At 54.9% G+C, this 22,906-nt stretch overlaps 1 protein-coding gene across 1 annotated transcript in view; it reads left to right on the forward strand.

Moving 5' to 3' along the window:
* GALNT14 (polypeptide N-acetylgalactosaminyltransferase 14) overlaps positions 1-22,906 on the forward strand; it is a 190,214-nt gene that overhangs the window by 158,143 nt on the left and 9,165 nt on the right. Inside the window, exons 7-13 of the mRNA XM_045844560.1 lie at positions 1,736-1,823; positions 2,533-2,617; positions 3,710-3,813; positions 13,690-13,816; positions 16,019-16,111; positions 20,263-20,346; positions 20,830-20,974. Coding sequence (XP_045700516.1) covers positions 1,736-1,823; positions 2,533-2,617; positions 3,710-3,813; positions 13,690-13,816; positions 16,019-16,111; positions 20,263-20,346; positions 20,830-20,974 — 726 coding nt within the window. The remainder of the gene's footprint in view (positions 1-1,735; positions 1,824-2,532; positions 2,618-3,709; positions 3,814-13,689; positions 13,817-16,018; positions 16,112-20,262; positions 20,347-20,829; positions 20,975-22,906) is intronic.

Here is a 22,906-nt window from a genome sequence, read left to right on the forward strand (position 1 = left end):
GTCTTGGGGGTATGTCTGTGTAGATGTTGGTGTGGACGGCAGTGTGTGTGTGTGTGTGTGTGTGTGTGTGTGTGAGATGTGCACACACACACACCGATGCATGATGACCGTGGCCTGCGAGGAGCCCCAGAGGACGGTGGCAGCTGGGCAGGGGCTGTGTTGGCCACGGAGGAGGCAGCTGTGCACATCCCAGGGGTGGAAGCAATGCATTGAAAATGAGCATTTGTTTCCACGTGGGCCGACTGGCTTCGGAGGCACCTCGTCACTGTCAGGATGAGTCACAGAGGGAGGCTGAGGGCCAAATCAAATCTGTGAACGTAACAGCAGGCATTTGGTGGATCTGGGCTTAAAATAAGAAGACAGCCTCATTCGGAGGGAAGACTGGCCCAGGAAGTTAAAAGGATGCAAGGAGAGACAGAGGTTCCCACCTGTGCCAGCCAGGGGTGGTGGGTGCAGGGGGTTGGAGAAGTGGTCCCGTCTGGCCCTCTGCCGCTGCAGGATTCCATATACTTAGCTGTCAGCTCTCCATGTTCATGTGCACCACACTCTGCCCGTGGGAGTCCAGCTTCCCCTCCTACACACCAGGTACAGAGACGCTCACTCAGAATTAGGGAACATTTACAATATTTAATGCCTTGGCGGTCCCCAGGAGGTGGTGAATCTGTCTTGTAGATTTTGAAAATGTCCTCTGGATGACTTTGATGCCGACAAACAGGGCAGCCTGCAGGGAGGAGCCAGCACTTAGGCTGGGAAGCTAGCTACAGGCCTGTTTTTGATGGTCTTGGATGCCAGCGAAGGAGTTGGAACTTTATCTTGGAGGCGACTCAAGTCTTTAGCTGTTGAGCAGCAGAGTGAGATTTGCATGCCAGAGAGACAACTGTGTCAGCCACCTGTGGACTGACAGGGAAAGGGAGAGATGGGGTGGGGAGGGGCTAGGGGTCCACGGCAGGTGCGAGGCGCTGAAGGAGAGGCAGGATTCATTCAGATGAGCAGTTTCGATTGATGGACAGAGATGAAGCTTCTGAATTTAGTGCTGGGGAGGAAGTGGGGTATGTCCTGACTGTGAACAGAAACAGGGAACCGAGGGGAAGGAGCCCATTTGGGGAGACGATGACGAAGCCGCCACTGAAAGGCTGTGTGACATCCACGTGGCGGTGGTTCTCGGCCCACTGGGTCTGAGCCTGGGAGCGAGGAGGGCGGTCAGGGCTGGAGGTGCAGATCTGTGAGTGCCACAGGTAGCAGCTGAAGGCAGGAGGCTCTGAGAACACTCTCCATCAGCTTGCCTAGAAGCATAAGCACAGGATGAAAGTATTTGGAAATCCCAAGAGGTTCCCTCTGTGGATAAGTGGCTTTGCTTCTTGGGGCTGCAGGCTTGGGGTCACCTTCCCAGTTGAGTACCCCCTGACAGTGAAGGACTTCTGGAGCCCCCCTTCCCGATGTCCCCCTTCCCAGCGTGCATCACTCTTGAGCCAGCCTCCACGGTGTCTCCACTACACTTAGACGGCCGTCATGCCAGACATCAAGAAAAGGCTCTCAGCATTTTTTGGTATTGGAACTAGAGGGGTCACAGTGTCCGATGCCCCATTTTATAGATGGGAAGGAAAGTTGACACCCAGGAAGGAGAGTGTCTGGTCAAGGCCCCAAAACCAGTCTCTGGCACTACCAGGGGGAGGCCCTACCGAGCTCCCGGGGGTCCGCCACTCCGCACACTGAGCTCGGGGTCTGCTGTTGACAGGACAACACGCGGGTGGTGTGCCCTGTGATCGATATCATCAACCTGGACACCTTCAGCTACATCGAGTCTGCCGCAGAGCTCCGAGGGGGTGAGTGGGGCTACGGCCTTCTCCCCAAAGGACTTGCTTTTTCCCCCTAGTCATTGCTGTCAAAGGGAGAAGTGACAAAATCTTTCCTCCCAGTGGTTTGTCTGGAACTTCCTGCCCTGCATCCTATAATACCTGTAGCTCCAGTGTGGCCCTCACCACTGGGCCTGAACGGAGGGGCCAGGGGAGGGCGAGCTCCAGCCCCCAGAGCTCAGCTTTAGCACCAGCTTACTCACTCCGGGGCCTGGTGGTGAGGGAAGCAAGGCCCCCTCGCTACATGGGCCCTGAACTCTTCTGGCATCTCAGCATCAGACACCACCCTCTCCTCAAGGCCCACCTCAGCTCTCTGCCCAGGCCCCTACCCCAAGACCAGCCACTTTAGGTGATTCAGCCCCTCCAGACCTCGTGCTTCCACCTCCTCGATGGTCCTGGCCAAGGGCCACACTCCATTACTGTCCATCTTGTCCTCATCACGTGTCTCTGTCCTCTACCCTTCATTCCTACTGCAGCCAGCAGGGAAGGCGCAGAGAGACGGGAGCAGGCAGAGAAAGAGAAGGAAGCTGTGATCAGTGGGGGCGAGACTTGATATCCCTGGGACTGGCTTCCCCAGGACACTGGGTACATTCACAGACTTGTAGAATAGGGACAGGATGAGCAAGCTTTGCAGGTACACCTGAGACACCAAAGCAACCGAGCGGGCGCTGTGTTTCAGGGTTTGACTGGAGCCTCCACTTCCAATGGGAGCAGCTCTCCCCGGAACAGAAGGCTCGCCGCCTGGACCCCGCTGAGCCCATTAGGTAGGTCAGGGCAAGGGTGGGTGGGCCGACTCATTCCCGCTGGGTCCCTCCCGCTGTCGCGCGGTATAGCAACATTAGATGCGCAGAAGTTTGGGCAGAGACCGAGAGAGCCCATAGCCAGGCCTGCACCTCGTTTCCCTTCATTTCAGGAGGTTTCTGTCCTCGGGGAGACTTCCATTAAGGGGCCGGGGTTCTGGTGGAGGGAGACCTGTGCTGGGGAGTCGCCCAGTGTTGTTCTCACACAAACACGCCGTGACGTGCTCACGCTTCATGCTAAATGTGGGAGGGTCCCAGGTGGTCCCGCTTGAGCCTCCGACAAGAGGAAAGGTCCCTTCGTGCCAAGAGCAGAGCACCCAGGTCTCGGATGTCAGGATTCAGCCCAGGGAGGTCAAGGCAGCCGTGGCAGTAAGTGGAGGCTGATATCAGGGCAAGGGCACTGCTGCTTGTTAACAGACACATCTGCTCTGTTCTGTGCGAGAACATGGCAGTGGCATTGCCTCTGGGCTGCTTCTGCCCTGTGTACATGGCTTTGACCTGATCTGCCGTCTCTCTGCCGGCCCCATGGTGACCACGCTAATGACTGCATTGTAAGTCACTTACCTCCGTAAAGACCCTCTGTCCAAGTAAGGTCACATTCTGAGGTACAGGGGGTAGGACCCCAGTATGTCTTGTAGGGGAACACAAGCCATAACAGAGGGGTAAAGAGGGAAGAAAAGGAAGAGGAGCCCAGTCTTAAGAAATGGATGTGTTGTTGTCAAGTGCGGCCTCAGCCTTTCTTCTCTGCCGGGTCATTGGCCCCAAACAGGGAGCCCCCCAGAGAGCCGTGCTGGGCAGGGCCTGGTGGGGTGGCCAGTGTCTAAGCGAGTCTTGGTCCCCCACGGGAGGTGTGCTGGGCTGTGTGCATGGTTTTTCATGAAAGGGAAAACCCCGGGAGCATGTTCGTGCTGTAGGTAAGTTGGAAAATGCTCTGGCTTTTCCCTGAAGAGGAGCAAAAATGGAAATGACCTTGAGTTCCAGACGGCTGGGGCAGAAGAATGTGGCCATGGTCCCCTCCCATCACTGGCCCTCCCCCTCCCCCTTCTCTCTGCACAGGACTCCAATCATAGCTGGAGGGCTCTTCGTGATGGACAAATCCTGGTTCGATTACCTGGGGAAGTATGACACGGACATGGACATCTGGGGTGGGGAGAACTTCGGTGAGTTACTCTCTGTGCGTCCTGGAGCTGGGGTGGCAATCTGTCCGTGGACCCCATGTGCCTGGGGGGAGGGCCAGGGGATGGGGACTCAGTCGCCCCTGTGGGGGGAGGTTGGGTGGGGCACCAGAGGAGCAGTTGCTGGGAGGGTGGAAGCAACCAAGGAACAGCTCCATGGGACCAGGTGGATGCTGAGGACTGGGCAGACCCATAGGGGGTAGCTGACATTCAAAAGCCAGGAAGACCAGGGAGGAACACCAAGGGCCAGAGGCAGGTGTGAGCTAGGAGCACTGAACTTGAGAATTTGGAGTTGCAGCGAGACTGGAGATAAAAGTGAATGAAGAGCAGGATTGACAGTGACACTGGAAACATCTGGGTCACCTGTGTTGGCTGCTCTAGGCAAATAGCACTCAGCACTGAGTTAACGAGGAGGGGCCGGGATGAGCGCTGCAGAAACTCTGGGGGGATCTTGTCCTTATCTGTCACTGGGGGTGGAGGGGCTGGGCTCCAAAACCGCACAGGCAGAGGGCCCGGTGCGGCCAGAGGTGCAGGGCTGCGGTTTGCAGAGAGAGCAGTCAGAGGCCCGTTCCGTCGGCTGACAACACCCTCCAGTTTCCTTGTGTATTTAAAAGATAATGTGGGGAGGCTTCTTGGAGTCATTGTGAAAATCAGCCCTTTGAGGTGAGTCTGCAAAAATCTGGGCACAATACGGGCACCAGAAATGTTAGCTTTCCTCCCTCTCTCCCTCCCTTCCAGCAGGTGGTGACTGGAATATCAGCTGCACAAGGGCAAGGGTTGGGGTCTGGGGCCTGCCATGAGGGAGGCTTCAGTAACTCTGTGGAATAAAGCACAGTAAAGGAAGAGGAAGAGTCCCCAGGTGCCGGGCCCCGTCTCCTCCCTGTGCCCGGAGCACTGTGTTTGGCACGGGCTCCCCGAGTAGGAGCGCAGGCCAGGACGGCGATCCACGGGGATCATCCGGCATTTAGCGGTAATCCGGCGCATTGTCCTCTGCCATTGTTCTCTCCTGTCCCTGCCTCCAGAGTGTTTTATGACTTTCCTCCTAGTCACTAAGAATTATTTCCCAGAAATTTATGGCCGCTGGTCTGACCCAGAGCATCTGTTCTCCCAAACTGGGCAGTGAAGGGAAATCCATCAGAAAAGCCAGTCTCCTGCCATGTGGGCCTTGGATCGGGAGCCTGGCAAGCAGAGCAGAAAACCCCAACACCCACCAGCCAAACCGAGTCCCCTTCTTGGACCCAGCCCTGGGACGTGAAGGGATGTTTGCTGTGGGTTTGGGGTCAGAGCTGCCCGTGCGGGCCCAGGAGGACTTGGAGCTGGGTCCACCTCGGGTGTTCTCAATGGGGAGGAGGTTTCTCTCTCTCTGGGCAGAGCCAGTCAATGTGGTGATGACCACAGCCCCTCTCACGGCCCTTAGCGACGTGCTCTAGCCTTTCTTTCCAGCCACCACGTGAATTCTTTCTGCAACACTCTTGACAGACAGCAGTCATTGACCTCCGCTCAGCTGCGGCTTGTGCTGGTTGTATTCACCGCTTCACGACTCAGCGTGTTCTGTTGTTGGGAATTTTGTGGGAAGTGTTAGAAAATTCTTCTAAGTCGAAGCCCATCTCCCTCTAGCTTTTGCGTGCCGGGGCTTGTGCCCTCTTGAACCCTACCAAGTGCGCATGTCCCTCCTTCCACTGGGCAGCCGCACGTGGACTCAGAGAGCACATGACTGTTAACGATGGCACATCTGGGCCAACCTTCTCTTTACAGCCGTGAGGACACACATCTGCTCACGTCAAGTGGTGACTTCATCTAGTCGACTTCCGAGTTGGTTGCACTACCAAGTACGGGTTCCAGTAGGGAAGCAGGGAGGGGCTTCTGCAGAGCTTCTGCGTAGAGATGTTTCATGATCCACCACGACACTTTCAGGCCACAGAAAAAGCAGTGCCGACAGCTATCACGGAAACACTTGCTTTTCTCCCATCCCAACATCCCATGATGCGGTAGCCGGCTCCCAGCACCTGCATTTCCTTCTCTTCGAGTTTTATGTGAGAAAATGCAGTGCTCGTCCGATGGTGGGTACAGCGTGTGAGCAGCACCGGTCCTGTGGGCGAGGACAGCTGGGCACCTGAGTGCTCGAAGGTGGGGATTTGAAGGAGTCCGTGCAGGGTGGGGCAACGAGCAGGGGTGGATGTGGTAGGAGAGCGAGGCTTCCGCTGCAGAGGAGAGAGGACGCCGGGGATGGAGGAGGCTGCGTGTCCCGAGCGGGTCCCAGGTCCCACAGCAGGGTGTGGCCAGAGGGGCCTCCCCACGTCCCAGGTCACCGAGTCCTGAAGGTCTGCTCCTCCTCACCATTGTTCACGTCTGTTCCCCTCTCTTCATCCCCAGTACTCTCCTGAACGACCCGCACCTCCGGTCTACGCCCCTCAAAGCCACTCTCCCACACGCCTGCCGCCAAAGTGCCCTCTCTAAAATGCTGGTCTCTCCCACCTGCTCGGGCCTGGCAGCCACCCACTGGCGGCTTCCTGTCTCAAGGACGAGGTCCACACTCCTCAGCTGGGTCGCTCCTTGGCCTCGCTCACCCCTCCAGCCTTCGGTCCAGAGGCTCTGCCTTGACTCGCCCACGCTCCGACAACCTAGTGCTGTCTCTCTACCAAGCTGAGGAGCGTGGCTCTGGGGCTGCCCACCCAGTGCATGGGCACCTCCCTGCCCACGCTGGCACCCACCTCTCCCTCACCCTGTGCCCATAGCACCCAGCTCTCCTCTGCACCCTGGCACTGAGCCCTCTCGTGTATTTGTGATGTATGACATTCGTCTGTGCCTGCTGCCCTGCCTCCTACTAAACCTAGAACAGAGGCAAGAGCCTTCCTCCGGCTTCCCGTCCTTAAGGCCTGGAATGGTGGAACCCACTCCCTGTGTGTTCAAAATCCAGAAACGTAGGAAGAGGTGCCGGGGTGGGAAGGTGAACACACATCCAGTTCACGAGGCTCCGCGTAAAACAGGTCTCACTGCAGTAAATGGAGCTCATGGAGAAAAATAACAGCAGGGACAGGTGCGTTTCTCTTCCCAGAAACGGGGCGTCTGGGGGCTCCAGACAGGTTGGCCTGTGTTGCACTGACCATGTTTCACAGAAATCCGTGATGTTATTGGAGAAGGCTCTGGCTCGGGTGGCCACCAGGGCCCTCAGCGCCGTGCTGCCCCTGCCTGCCACCCCACCGCACTCTCTTCTGTCGGAAGCCACCCCAGCTGCCCCGGGAAAGACGACCCCCCAAGCACTCGCCCAGCCTGAGCCTGGTGTGCCGTATTCCCACAGTGTTTCTGGCAGGAGCTGAATAGTTTTGATAACTTGGTCTGCATTTAGCATAGAAGCAGGCTTTAGGGAAGGAGATGTGGCTTTTAGCCTTTTTATTCCTCCAGAAGTTGTTTTGCATTAAAATTGTACACTTTAACTCTAATTTGCATAACACAGGCCACCTGATATATCTGATACATTTACTCCCTCCCAGCTGCATCTCACTCACAGCTTTTGGTCTTTAGAGATCAAAGGAAGCTATTGCCCAGTGAGAAGAGGGTATGTGTGTGTAGGGGGGTGTGCACATTTCTGGGGGGGGGGACTTAGCACATGCATGAAGGGTGAGCATGGGATCTCTGGATTTAGCCTGGGCGATTTCTAAAGCACAGCAAACACAAAAGACAGGGCTGAGGAAAGAAATGAGGTGAGGCCCAAGGAGGAGCTACCACCACCCCCGGCCCTGGATGCAGTCAAGGACAGCAGGCTGCGTCAGGCTTGGCACACACACCTGCGCGTGCGTGAACAGGGGCTGCAGAATCAGAGGGGCCCGAGTTTGAACCCTGTCATTGTAACTAGCTGAGTGTCCCTGAAATAGTTAACTTTACTTCACTGGGCCTGTGTCCAAGTCTTTAAACTGGAGATAGTGTTTTCTGAGGTATGGAGAATGGCCTCCCCCCAAAGGATATCCACTCCCTCATCCCCGTGTTAAAGTAAAAATTACTCTGAGTCTTGTTAAGATGGTGAGGAAGACATCATTCAGGACTATCACAATAGGTGCCGAGACTGTCACCACACGGGAAGGAGATGGGGCTCAACTTAGAGGACTACAGGAGCAAGTGGGGACTCTGAGCCAAGGGCCCGAGTGGGGGCCAGTGGGTGAAAGTTGCTAAGAGAGAACATCACAGGTGAGGGATTCTCTCTCAACCGGATTAGCAGAATTCTTGCTACAACTGCAGAATGGAGGCTCAACAAGGACAGGGGCCAAGATCAAGGCCTCATCGAGCAGAGCTGGCTACAGCTTGGTCAGGGAGAACACACCAAAAGGGACTTTGCAGATGGGATCAGGGCTGTTGACTGTGAAGATGCGAGATGATCCTGGATCATCCAGAGGGGGCCAGTCTAAACATGTGAGCCCCTAAAAGCAGAGAACTTTCTTCACCTGGAGGCAGAAGAGACGGAACAGAAGGAGTCGGAGACACTGGCAGCCGGAGAGGGACTGATCTGGCCACTGCTGGTTTACAGGTGGAGGGGCAGCGTGGGCGTAGAGAGGCTCCTGGCCTACAGCCAACAAGGAAGAGGGACCCTCCACCCCACAACCACAGGGAGCTGAGTCCTGCAAACGACCTCAGTGAGCTTGAAGGCAGATTCTTCTTCAGGGCCCCCAGAGAGGAACAGGGTCCTGTGGACCCTTGATTTTGGCCTTGGGAGGCTCTCAGCAGAGGCCCAGGCAAACCCACGCACTAGGTTAGTGTGGTAGTTTGTTGCAGCAGCGATAGAACCTGACCACCCGCTGTACCACAGGCTGCTGTGAGGATGAACTAGGTAACGTGCGGCGTCTCTGCTTCCCCTCCCAGCCCCATGCGAGCCACATGGGTTAGCGGAGCGTGTGTCAGGCCTGCTGCAGCAGCTTCTCCCCGCCGCTTCCTCTTTCAGCCTCATTCTTTCCATGCTCGGTGGCCCAAGGTGAGGGAAATGGCCCCATCTGAGGACACTGAGTCTGATGAAAGTCACTTTTTCCCCCAACGTGAAAGCAGGCCTCTGCTCCGTTCCTTGTCTGGGCTGCTTGCTAAAGCCCAGTGCCCCGGTGAGCTTCCCCGGAGGCCATTCTCTCCCACTGGGAATACAGAAACGCGAAGGGTGCCACCGTGGCATTTGCAGTCATATGGCCCTTGGTGGCCGTGGTGTGACTGAGGCCCACATGCAGCTGCGATTGTCCCAGATGGCGTGAAGCAGTTTTGCTCAAAGATTCAAAGCTGCCTTTTGTGGGCCAATTAGATAATCCCTCCTCAGTCGGTGTAGTCATTAAAAAATAGTAACAGGGATTTCTGGCACAGGAGACCCTGGGAATGTGACGATTACTGAAAGGAAAGGTCCTGGGACCACATTTGTGTGTGTGGCCTTATGAGTAAAAATAGCCAGGGGGGCGTGTGCCACTTTCTGCCCGCCACTGTCCGCCCGCCTCCCTTTGATCTCCATGGTTTCAGCCAGCCAGAGGTGGGCTGGGTAGAGCGATGGTGTGCACAGCAGATGTGGCCGCACTCAGAACAGCCCACAGCTCTCGGTGGAGCCCACGTCTAATGCTCTTCCTGCCTCTGCTGAGAAACCAGGCTATAAAATGAAATTAGAACCTCGATCAGCAGAGGTGTATGAATAGCTGTGGCTTAGTTCCTAGGGAGGAAGCTGTCCCTTTTCCCCTGAACTCCCATCCACCGTCATGGATTTGTCACGTAGGTGTTGGTTCCGGCAGAGCGTGGGGGTCCATGCGCACCGGTAAAACAACTGGGGGCTTGGTGAGTAGAGAGAAGGAGGCAAGAGTGGAGGGCGGGAAGGGCAGCGTGCTCTCAAATGTCACTTTAAAGGAAGCTTAAAGAATAAAGTTAAAAATAAGTTTGAAGGAAGTTGAAGAAAATAAGGATCCGTGTCCCCATTGAGGATGGAATAATTACACATCTCCCACCTGGAGTTCACAGCAGACTTGAATCTCCCATGTGACATTTGTCACCAGGGAGATTGTGTGGGTTACTCAGTGACGACCCCCTGCCAACTCCCTGCATTGTCTTTTTGCTTCATCTTCCTTCACATGAGAAAGGGGTGACGTTGCGGGGCCAGAAGAAGCAGAGAGCGAGGGACTAGGCTTTGCCTACGAGGGACACATGCTGATGTCCCGGCCCCCACGGCCCCAGGCCGTGGGGTTACAAGACTTTCACAAAGCCTCTAGCAGATATCTGTGAATCTCTGGGCCTGGCTTGCAGTCCTTTGAGGACTCTAGCAGTCTTTGAGGACATTATTATCTTGGAGTTAGTGGAGTAGAGAAAGGAAGGGCCACTCTGTGTCCTAGGTCTTAAATATTCCACACTCTAGTACCTGGGAATCATCATGCTACTCTGACCACTCCAAGCTGCATCGCCCAGACTGCCCGACCCCTGCAGCAGCACAGCCATGCCCGCCACCCGCTGTCTCAGCTCCGCTCAGACATGACAATCTGTCCCCAGGGAGAGGAGCGCCTATGCTCCTAAGGCCACAGGATCCTCTGGGTGGCATCCAAGCCTGGAGATCTAAGACAGACATTGATCAGGCTTGGGGGAATGAGTGGATGAGGGAGAAGTGTGACCGCTGGTTATAAACTTGTCTCTCTTGTTGGTGAGAATGGAGAAGTTGCTATGTTTGCATCCGTGGCTGCATTGGCTGGTGGGAGGTATACAGTGGTGAGGGAGGGTGGAATCAGGCAAGAGCATGTGTTCTGGAGTTGGGGGATGCGCTTCGGTTCCCAGCTACTCACCATCAGCTGCCCGATCAGAACTGCTTCTGCATCAGAAAACAAGACCAAGCACAACCATGAGCCCTGGGATTGTTGGGGTGACTCATAAAGCCACCACCTGAGGGAGGACTGAGCAAAGTCCAGCCAGAAGTAAACGAAGGGGTTGTTTTCCTCCCGTTGATGATGTTGGCAGAAGTGAGATGCTTAGAAGGTTTGGACAAAGGCACCAGACACAGGAAAACGAGGAAGAGGAGGCAGGCTGAGGGGGGGGGGGGGGAACGCTGATGGGCCAGAAGACACACAGTGTCTGAGGGGGCCCAGTGCACCTGAACAGAGCAGCAGGCAGCCACTGGGAGCTGGGGCTGGAGCCCGGAGGTGAGTCCTCGGTGTCAAGCGAACATGGGCATCGGAGGAAGAAGCAGCATGGAGAAGACACTCAGAGGCAGCCTTGGAGTGCAGAACGCTAGGAGGCCAGAAGGAATGTGGAGAAGGACCAGGACCAGGCGACGGTACTTTCGAAGGGGAGGGGGGGATCTGTGCGTGACTGTGGCAGAGGGGAGGGAGGCCGGCAGATTCAGGAAAGAAGCAAAGTGCTGGGCCCAGCAAACACTGGGAAAGAAGCAGGTTTCAGGGGACTGGGGGTGGGGGATGGGCTTGAAGCCTAGGTTGGACGGATTCACTTTAAAAATGAGTAGGGAGCATATGTCTCATTTGAATACATGGAAAGGAAGAGACCATAGCCAAAACATAGACATATTTTTAAGAAAGCTGGCACAAAACTCACTGGTTATATCTAGTAAGCAAGGCTTCCATCTCTAGTCTTGAGGGATTAGCACATTTTCCTTTTTAGGAACAGGAACAAGACGAGTTGATGGGAACACAGTAGACTTGAGACCTGTTACCGAAGACATCTCCGGAGACTGAACTTACACGTGTACCAACATAATTCCCTGGGCCAAGGCCTTCAGCCCCTCGGCACGTTCTCTGCAAGGTGGAGAGTGCTTGTAAACTGTCGGCAAAACACACTCATTGTTCCTATCTCCTGCGAACCTCAGCTTGGGCACACGATGCTAGCGGTGTCCCCGCAAGACTCCAAATCACGATGCATCCTGGACCTTGATGGAGAGTAGAAATCTCGAGCGTTAAGTCCATAAATTTCAAATGCCTTTTATGGCAGAAGAAGTTGCAGGTGGGCACAGGTGGTCCATGCCGTCGGTGGCCATGTTTTTATTAAAGACACGGACTTCAGAGGGACATCTCTTCACAACTGTGGCTGCTCTCTGCATCCCACCGGAGGTTTCAGTCACTCTCAGAATCCTGTTTCGTTGGATGTCAACAGCAATCCTGCAGAGTGTTTTTATGGTTTTCATTTGATGAACAAGAAGACCTGGCCTCAGCAAGGTCAGGCAGGCGTCCCCACAAACGCAGCTAGTAGGACACTGCAGACTCGGGCCACTGGCCCCAAAGCCAAGCTCTTCTTGTTTCTCCCCCACTCCGTGTTTCTGCCATCACTCGGTGGCACCCTCGAGTCCTTTCCTCGTCCTAGTGTGCATGTTGTCCCCACTCTGAGGGACATCCGAGCTTCCTGGGAGTGAGGTGTAGTCCATCCGGGACAGCACCTGGGCAGATGTGGAGACAGGGAAGTCTTGTGTGCAACTCTGTGGCCTTTCCAGGGACACATGGCAGGAGGAAGTAGGGGACAAGGGTGGCTGAGGACTGGTGAGGGAGAGAGCAGGTGAGGATCAGGGTAAAGAAGAGGTCTAGGCACCTGCTTGGGTCACTGAAACGAAGGGAGACACAGAGCAGGAAGTGGGAGGGACAGAGAAGAGACAAAGGGAGGTGGGGCCCAAGGTGCTGGGTGGTGCAGGGCACCTGTGCGGTGGGAAGGCACTGGAATATTCACATCCTAATTCCTGTCCATGGGCACCCAGCCTGCTGCCACATGGCACCTCCAAGGGACAGTCACCAATGGCATAGATTTTTTTCCTGAGCCGGCCTGTCTTCCTCGTACTTACACTTGACTATGGAAGCTAGGGCCAGGCAGGAATTCCCTGTTGGGAAGCTGGCTCTTCCCACTCGTGGCGTACCTAGTAATACCTAGTAGAGTGCAAATGGGTGGCCTGCTCTGGGAGCAGTCAGCAAGGGGGTGCACTTCTAGAGAAGTTAAAAGCAATAATAACAGTGTCTAACAGTTATTCTGCTTTTTATTATCAATATGTGCTGGCAATTCTGAACAATGGCAGTGGTAAGATACACCCCAGCCATGTTGGTCTGCTGCTGCTTCCTTCCGGGGCAGAACCACTGCCCCCAACCCGCTGAGAAGCAGCCCCAGGGAGAAGTGCCCAGCCCAGCCTGTCTGCTAACTCCACTCTCCTCCCTGAGGTTCCCGAGGTCGTGGCAGCAGCAGCAGCAGCAACAGCAGCCAACCAGGAAGAAATGGGGGTGTGTGCAGAGTCCCCACCTGATGGAGCACACCCAGCAATAGCATTGAGGCTTCTAGCATATTCTGTGGCTACTCTCAGTCCTCTTGGGAAGGCTACAATTCAGGTGTCCTTGCAGAGTGGTAGGATTGCAGTCTGGGTATTGGGAGGTGCCTCCTGGAACCAGCCATGTGGTTTGCTAGCCTGCCAGAGTGTGAAACTCCCTATCTCCATGTCGGCCACTTCTGTCTCGACCTTGACTGTCAGCAAATTTTTCCATATTTTCAAATGGAAATTCTTTCTCATCAGTCCTGGTTCTAACCCTCTGAGGTCTTGTGAGGGAGTCTGATCTGGCTTCCACACTGACACCTTCTGTGTGTCCAAAAGCAGCACTCTCGTGGCCCCAAGCCTTCTCTTTCCAGACGAGGGCATCGCAGCTGGCCCTGATGTGCCCGGGGGCTGATTTAGGCGCATGCTCCTCCTCCTCCTTGCAGGCCTCCACTCCCATGTTAACTCAGACCACCCTCCCAGGTCTGAGTTATCTTCATCCCCATTTGTGGATGTGGGAACCAAGATTGCCCAGCCTGCGGAGCACACAGTTGGCTGTGAACTCAAGGCTGTCCTGTGTCCCAACCCCTCCTTGTCCAGGAGGCGGAACCGTGATGGAAGGCGTGGCTTTCTTGCAGAGATCTCCTTCAGAGTGTGGATGTGTGGGGGCAGCCTAGAGATCGTCCCCTGCAGCCGAGTGGGCCACGTCTTCCGGAAAAAGCACCCGTATGTTTTCCCAGATGGAAACGCCAACACGTACATAAAGTAAGTGTGCAGCCCAGGGGCTCCCTGGGAGCCGCGGTGGCGGAGGGCTTTCCTGGGGATGGGCTGCGGCTGTCTCGGGTTCTCCGGTAGGTTGCCCGAGCGTTCTGGGTGGTCAGGAGCCGCATGTGGTGCTCTCCAGGCCTCTGCCTACGCAAGGAGGTCAGGCCTGCCCATCCAGTACTAGGCAGGGGCCTCCAGGCTGGCAAGGTCCCACATAGGGCCTTGGGGATTTCAAGTCACTGAGCCATTCTGCAGGGCCTAAGGTTCTGGGTATTCTGTGTTGTTCAGGGATGGGGCAGGGCAGCTGTTTTTGGCCTCTGAGTTCTGGAAGATCTGCTGCTGTTTTGTGCAGGCTGTCACCAGGGAGAAGGTTCTTGGGAAGATTCGGGGGCAGGGGGGCACAGTGGGTTCAAGGCCCATGGCTGTGCCAGGGCCTCGCCTGTGCACAGAAAGGGTCCAGGCCAGGGCAGACCCTGCGGCCGGGGCTCCTCTCCCAGGGTGCTCTCGTCTCCTGCCCAGGGAAGGACAAGACGCCAGGGACTCAGTGACCCAGCGGTGCCCACGGGCCGTTTCCTGCCCTCTCCCTGCCTACAGCCTCCTCCTTTGCTCCATTTCTTCCCTTTCAGCCTTGTCCCTCTCCTTTAAAATAGACTCATGTGTAACGTATTCCTTTTTTTCCCTCTAGCATCTTCTCTCCTTTTCCCTAATTCTCTTGTCTTTTCTCATTTGAAAGGTCCACTCGCCCATTTCTTCCACTTTCCCCTATCGTTTTGTCCATTTGGGGGAAGGAGGACTAAGCACCTCATTTGGTGGTTTTCTTCCTTCGGGGTGCCACTTTCCTCCTCCGTGTTCTTCCTTCCTCAGTTTTCCACATACACGAACAGGTATGGGTCACACCCTGGCACTGCAGTCGCACAGGAGACATGGGTTTGAGCCATGGGAAAGTTGGCACCTTTTGTGGCAATGTGGAGGGCAAGGGTGGGGCGGTGAGACTCCCAGCAGGCAGGAGCAGCAGCAGGGAACAGAGGTGGGGCTGCCTCAGCTCTTGAGTCTTCAGAAGGGACAGAGGAGCTGACGTCTGGTGTGGGAAAGCGACGTGGCTGTGATGTAGCGTGGGGACAGCCCGGGAGTGAGGGGCACAACCTGGGGCTCCAGAACACCCACCGTCCGTGAGACTGGACCCCGGCCACTCCGTGGTTAAAGAAACGAGGTGGAGCTGTCTCCTGAGCAGCTTCGGTTTGCTGATGGTTCAGCCAGTAGAAGGGTCAGCAAGGCAAGAACAGCCTTCATGGCCCCCCAAACGGGGCTGTGTGTGCCTGACTCATTGCTGGCCCACCACCTTGGAAGGGCTTGCCATGCCCCTCTCTCAAATGCCTCTGCTCCAAATGGAACCAGAAATCTGGAGGCGCACACCGTCTTCAGTGAGACCCCAAGTTCACTGCCGAGGGCCTCAGCGGGTGCTCCTCCCCACACTGCCTGCCCCTGGCACCTGGTTGTTTTCTGGGGTGTTTTTTCTGCGCTCCGGGGCTCCTCCTGATAGCCCTGCCTCTCTGATGGCTGAATGGTGACATTTCTCACTGCCTCTCTTCCTCCCGGCCTTTTTTCTGTGACCTTTGGAGTCAGACTCAGAACAATTCCCGATGTAAAAAAAAAACGCCTGAGTGCTGGCAAAATATCTGAGACGGCTTGATTACTTCATTCTTCACACCTGCAAGAAGCTAGTTGCTTAGATCTCGGGGAAGGCTGGGAGAGCGGGGACCTCGGCGTGTGTTCTGTGTAAAGGCGGGGGGGGCGCACCTGGAGCAGGGGCCCGGGGATGGCCTGGGGGGAGGCGACCAATGCACCACTGTCTGTCCTCTCGGCTACTGGTGCCACACAGATGTGCCGGACTCTCCTGGCTCTTCTCTCCCCGTGACTCCTTGTTTGAGTCCTGGAAGTTCAGTACATGGGCCATTTCTCTGGTGCAGACCTTTTGGGGACCAGTTTGTCATCACCACTAAAGTCCTGTGTCTTGGGGTAAAGTTCCCGTTGGAGACTGGGTGGGACCTGGCTCGGCCCAGCACCCTGGGGAGAGGAGTGTTGCTGGACCGTGGCGGCCTGGGGAATGCTGCCTGCTTGCTCGCACGGGTGTACCTGAACTAGATACATTCACGGGTCCTCTCGGATAACACCACCCTGACACCCCGGTCCCCCGCCCCCCAGGAACACCAAGCGGACAGCAGAAGTGTGGATGGATGAATACAGGCAATACTATTATGCTGCCCGGCCGTTTGCCCTGGAGAGGCCCTTTGGAAAGTAAGTGCCCTTCCGGTTGATTTGCACGGAGAGTCCAGAAGGGCCCCAGCTCCCAGGCCCAAGGCAGACGGGTCCTGACGGGCCTGTCACTGAGCTGTTCTGAGCCGCCAGGCCCGTCCAGGCCCCAGGCTGCGGCTGCTCTCCTACTGCAGCCCTGCTGTGCCCGCCCCGCACTGGGTGTGCACGGCTCTGGGCGGCTCGTGTGGAATGACTGCCTGGCAACCCGGACCACCCGCTCCGGTGGGGCTGTCCTTGTACAGTGGTCGGATGTTTCCAGCTCTTTCCAGAAAGGCGGGCTGTGGGACTACAGCACTATGCCTGCACGTCAGAGTGCCTTCCTCCCGGTTCTCAGCCACCGGGCCCAAGTCCTTCTCCTTCCTGGGAGACACGGTGTCGCACAGATGTCCCTACAGCGGCGTTCCAGCTTCGTGGGGGTGGGGGAGGACAGGGAAAGGGAGGAAGTGCCAGGTGACATTACAGAAGATACCTAACTCATTAGCACTTCCCAGACTGTAAGACGTGGGTATAATTACCTGCCTCACGGTGAGACGACTGAGGGTTCTGCAGGTTAAGGTACTTGTCCTGGATCACACCACTGTACGAGGGGACGAGGCCCAAACCACACCGGTCTGATTCTAAAAGTACACGAGGTTGCACTCCCCAACCCAAAGCTGATTCAAGCAAGGAAAAGTGGCAGCTTTGTTTATGTTATCTGTCTCTGGGGGAAGTGGGGGGCAGCCAGTGACTTTTTGCTATGTTAATGTCACCCATTGGTCAGGCTGAGGCTGTGGAGCAGGTGGGTTTTTTGCAACCTACACTTCATAAGCTGATCCCATCACTGCTCCAGGGGGTTAAATCAGACCCTGACCAAATGATCTGCACCTCTTAAGCCATTAACCCATGCCGTCCCCCACTTTCCCTCCAGGAGCTTCCCAAGGCCTTCATTGCAGTCCTCACCAAACTGCCAGTTCATTGGCCATGCCCATCCGCCTCTCCTTTCTTCACTTCCTTCCCTCTCCCGCTTAGGTTCTGTTCTCTTGCCTAAAAGGAGGACTAGAAAGACGCCCTCAAATCTGTTGCCCTGCTGTGCCTCTATCAACACCCCGGGCAAAGTTTTCTCAGCCCTGGATGAACCCGGTTCTATTACCTTTTCCTCCCCTCTGCACAGGCTGCCGAATGGTCCTGGGAATTATCAGCTGGGACTGGTAGCACTCTGCAGCCATCAGCCTCAGGGAGGCCCTTGCTGTGCTTACTGGCCCCGCCCCCTCTCCTGGCCAGCGTTTCCCCTCCAGCTCCTTCTAAATCTTCTCCACTCTCCCCAGCCACCGAGTCCACGCCCCTTCTGTCACTCACAACAGATGACATCCGTTTTATAGATGACAGAGATGGCATCCACTTCCTAAAACGAACCAAACTATACACTGCACTGTATCTGCACCATCCTTCTCTGTCCCTTTCATCTCAGAGGACGGGGTTTGCCTCCTGCTGGGGCAGGCCAGCCCTCTACCTGTACTCCAGACACACCTTTCATTCCTGCACTCATTTATAAATCAACATTTATTGAGTCCCCACAGCCTGGACTCATCTCCTCCTGCCTCCTGGCTCAGAGCTTATCAAACTTTAATGTGCACATGGATCTCCTGGGGATCTCGTTAAAAAGTGCATGCCGGTTCGGCAGGACTGCATTTCTAATAAGTTTCCAGCTGATACTGCGTTGCTAGTCAGAGGACCTCAGCCCCAGGAGCAAGGTTCGAGGTGGGTGGTTCCCAGAATAGCCAGCTCACTGCAATGTCACCCAGGGAGCTTCGGAAGCTACTGAGGCCTCTAATCCACTCCCAGGGGGTTGCTGTAATCCGGGGTGTGGCCTGCGCTGCAGGATATTTTTTTTTTAAAGACACCCCTGTCCTGGTGATTCTAAGGTGCAGACAGTGTGGGAAACACTGCTCCAGGGGGCGTGGCCCTCCATGTGTCTCCACTCTCTCCCTGATCACTCATGCCTCCTCCACTGCATGGTGCCCACCACCATTTGAACTTATTCAGTGTCTTCCATCTTCAAAATGGCATGAAAAGGAAGAAGAAAAAGAAAGAAAACACTACCAAACTCTCCTTCACTCCTACTGTGCTCATTACCTGCCCCCTGTCCTCTCCTCCTCGAAAGCCAAGCTTCATGAAACAGCTGCCTGCCCCGCCCCCTCTGAGTGCTCCCCCCTGCTCACCCCTGACTCCCTCGGACCCCATACCGTTCTCTGTGTTACCCCATTCGTGCGAGTCTTCTCCCACCCCGCCCCCCACTCTCAGCACACCTCCGATCTCTGGATTTCTGTAACGACTGTCCAGGCTTTAGTCCTGCTGCTCAGGCTCTGCCTTTGAGGTCTCGTTTTCAACCTCAGTTTCCCCTTGCCGCCCTTACATGTCGGTCTTCCCCGAGGGTCTGTCATAGCCGTCTTCTTACCGTGCGGTCTCTCTGGCATCAGCCACCCCTTCAGTGCTGCTGCTACTCACGTGTCCGTCTCTAACCCGGACCTCCCCTCTGAGCTCCAGTCCCTTACGTCCAAGTATCAACCAGACATCTCTGCCTGGGCGTCTCCTCCAACTCAGGTTCCAGCCGAACTCATCCACTTGGCGCCCACACTTGCTCCTCAGCCCCTGTTCCCCGTCTCAGTGAATGCTCTTCCTTACATCCTGTGGCCCAAGTCAGAAATCTGGGTGTCAGCCTGCACTCCTCCCTCCCCCCTCACGTCCAAACAGTCACCACATCCCGGCATCACTGAGCACCCAGGTCCCTGCTAAACACTGAACATTTAGCATTTTTTTTGAAAGTCATCCCTGTCCCTGTGTTGCTTAGGGTCTGGTGACAAACTGTTGTTAGTGCTATATAAAAAGTCTTGGTGCTAAGACAGTGCCTGGTGCAGGCTTGGGTGGCAGGAGGGGCATGGCCGGATAGAGCAGGGCCATTCCATGTGGATGCCCAGGAGCGACAAGGTGCAGATGGAACTCAGCTGGTGCTGGTGGTGCAGATGGGGAGAAGTGGAGGGACTCGAACCTGTCACTTCTCTCCATTCCCACCCCGGCTTTTCTACCTGAAATCATGATCAGCACCCAGGTTTCTACAACCACCTGCTAATGGCTCTCGCTGCCTCCAGCTTCGCCCCATCAGACCCATTTGTGATCCATAAGACGCCCTTAAACTGCAAGCATCATCACATTATGCTCTGCTCAGAACCCATCTGTGACACCACTGCCCTAAAAATAAAGTCCCACCTCCTCCACAGAGCCTCGCCTCACAAGCCACTATAGGTCTGTATCTTTGTCTCTCATCCCACTCGTTTCCTCTCTTCCATCCCCCCGTGCACACACATTTGCGCATACACATATGTTCCCCTCCCACAGAGCTGCTCCTGCCCACACCCTCTCACTTCTTCACGTGCATTACTCCCTGCTAGTCCCCTGCCTCTCCCCGGTGCCTGCTTTACCCACTTTCTGGTTTGTCTAGGTAACGTCCACTCCTCCTTCGGCGTTACCACACTGACCACCACAGAACTGCTGAGCAAGGGCACACCCCTGCAGTGCTCCCGCAGTCCGTGCCTGCCCAGCCCCTGTCCTCATCCGGTTGGGATCGCTTATTTCATTACCTTTCTCTATTACTCAAAAGCTCATCATTATATCCCGCACTGGACACATGCCTGGCACATAGTAGGTGCCCAATAAATATTTGATGAGCAACTAGATGATGAGGCCCCGGAACCAACCAAAGAAGAGGATTCTTTGAGGCTGGGGTGGTCTGGGGTGGTATTTCAACTGCAGAATCCTAACAGGGATGTGCGAGCAAGTAGACTCAGAGCCCCGATGGTGAATTATTACAACACACGGACTGTCCTTGTAGCCTCGTTTTTAGTGAAAAGTCAAAATACCCCCAAAATCCATTTTGAAGTTAAAGCACAAGGCCTTGGTGTCATTACCGCACCATTGTGAGGTATTACTCAGTATTTCCGTAGCTCTGCCTGGGGCTCTAGAAATGTCTCCTGGTTAATTCTTTCAGCACCCTCCAGACAGAGGTGGGCGCAGAGCATGGGCACAGGCTGTGCGTTGTGCCACCCAGCCTGGTACCTGCCCGTGACACGGCTGTGTTCTATCCTCCTGTTCACCCCCAGCATTGAGAGCAGAGTGGACCTGAGGAGGAAACTGCACTGCCAGAGCTTCAAGTGGTACCTGGAGAACGTCTACCCAGAACTCAGGTACCTTCCCTACTACGTGAGCCTTTGGTGGCTGCCAGGAAAGGCCCTCAGCCGACTTGGTCTGGAAAAGGGACAGCCTATGGCCAGCAGGATGAGGGCTTTTTAGTACGTAGAGGTCTGAGAAGTCAAGTGAGCTCCCTCTGACCCGTGACACCCAAAGAGGAGTTACGCTAATCAGTAGCATCAGGGACTGAGGTTAGCTCGGATCAGTGCTTCTCAGCTGCTGGGGTCTGACTGCCATCCCCCGACCCCCGACGTGACCCAAGGACATAGATGGGCAGCCGCTGCCTCCCTTCCAGCTCCATCTGACCTTTGACTCCTGGGTCCTTCCTTGCTGCCTTGTTCCTAAGTGTATTCTCCTCCCCAGCAGGACCCAGGAAAAAATGCCCCTGCCATTCTCAAAGCACTGCCCCCACCTCTTAGCTGCTAGTGTAAACATCCCAAGAGCCACGGATTCTCACCTCTCCCGTGGCTTCTTTCTAGAGTTCCCAAGGATTCCTCCATCCAGAAGGGCAACATCCGACAGAGACAGAAGTGCCTGGAGTCTCAAAGGCAGAAAAACCCAGAGATCTATAACCTCAGGTTAAGTCCATGTGTCAAGAGCAAAGGCGAGGATGCAAAGTCCCAGGTAAGTGACCGGTTGGGGATTTGCAAACATGTGCATGGACTCAGCCTCTGTCTCCTGCTTTTATGTGATGCCAGGTGACCAGTTATAGCCAGAGCTCAGCATCAGAGGATGAGAAGCATGCCTCCCCTCAGTACGAGACTGGGTTCACTCCGCCGAGTTTCCAAGGGCATGGGATTTCTCTGAAGGACACCTTACCAGACTGTCATGTTCAGAGGAAATTGCCATTAAATTAGCAGTTTAATGAGTATGTCATCGGTGTCCAACCCGCTGGCAGTGAGTGTGGGCTGGGTCAGACTGGGCGGGTAGGACAGCTACTCCCAAATATGAAGTGCAAACAGGAATACATGTCGTTGATTGTCGCTGCTCCAGCCTGAAATGCCTGTTCTATGAATCTTTCTGCTGACTTAACCCTGACTTCCAGGTAGTGACCTCAGATCTGCTAAAGCCACTACCATCCTCTGCCCCTCCTGTCTCTGAGGAGGGCCCTGGTTCACCCCACCCTGTCCTCTGCTATTTCCTACTCTCCCACGTCTGGAGGAAGCATGTTGCCCCCTCTCAGAAAGGTTGCCTGGTGACTTAGTTGATTCACCAACACAGCGTCCCCATGTTCAGTGGGCCAGTGCTCTCCCTTCTGGTGATGGAACAGCTCTTCAAAGGTCACTGACAAACACATGGCCTGCTTCAGCCTCTGTGACATTTGTTCTGCTGGATGCACTGAAGTACATCCGTCCCGTAAACTCCCCCACTGGCCATGCTGGCTCTGCCTGGTCCTGATTCTCCCGCATTTCCATTTTCCCTGTCTCTCTTTTCTTTGCTGGATTCTTTCCCATCTCACTTATACTTACAGTGAGCATTCACCAAGAATCTCAGGTCACTGCTCTTTTCCCTATAAGTGGTTTCTTAGAGACTTTATCCATGCTTCCAGCTTTGGCATCCTTCTCTATTCACTGATCACAAATTCTGTATCTTCATTTATGAATTCATTCATTCATTCATTCATTCACTCATTCAGCAGACATCTGTGTCCTCCGCTAGCTGTGATGATGCAGAAATGAAAGGCCAGGCCACTTTGGTCCCTCAACGGGTCTAATGCTTATTGCTGCATTAGACCCATTGAGGGACCATGGAGGTCCCCAACTGTGGTGTGCACATGTGCGCACGTGTGCACCTGTGTGCATCTGTGAAGTATGCACCTTGTAGGACTGGCTTATGGCACCTTTCTCTTCCTTTCAGCATCTGCTCCTCCTTTCTACATAAACCCACAGTCCTGTCTTTCTGCTAATGCATCATGGCATCCAGGGGTTCTTGCCTCTCCCCTCCTACCTCTCTCTTCTTGACCGGCCACTTGGCCTGTCTAGAAGGAGTCGTGTCTGCCCCTCTGCCCTTCACCGGACTCATACATCCCTCTTTCCTGCTGTCACCTTTTCTGTCTGAGAGGCCCAATCAAGCAAGTGATACAAGAACCCTATAAAGTAGGTACAATAGTCCCCTTTATCCACGGTTTCATTTTCCATGGTTTTAGTTACCCATGGTCTAAAAGTATTAAGGAAAATCCCATAAATAAACAACCCATAAGTTTTAAGTTACACATCATTCTGAGTAGCGTGATACAGTCTAGGGCTCTCCTGCCTCATCCTGGATGCGAACCATCCCTTTGTCCAGCTGTCCACACTGTACATGCTCCCCGCCCTTTAGTCACTTAGTAGCCCTCTGCATTATCAGATCCGCCATCACAGAACAGCAACACTTGTGTTCAAGTGACTTTTATTTGACTTAATAATGGCCCCAAAGCACAACAATGTGATGCTGGTATTCAGCTATGCCAGCGAGAAGCCATAAAGTGTTCCCTTTAAGTGAAAAGGTGTGTCCGTATGTGAAAAAAAAACATAGTATATATAGGGTTCAGTGCTGTTCAAGGTTTCAGGCATCCAC

Source organism: Phyllostomus hastatus, unplaced genomic scaffold (assembly GCF_019186645.2).
Source record: "Phyllostomus hastatus isolate PE091 unplaced genomic scaffold, TTU_PhHast_1.1 phas_contig_402, whole genome shotgun sequence".
Lineage (NCBI taxonomy): Eukaryota > Metazoa > Chordata > Mammalia > Chiroptera > Phyllostomidae > Phyllostomus > Phyllostomus hastatus.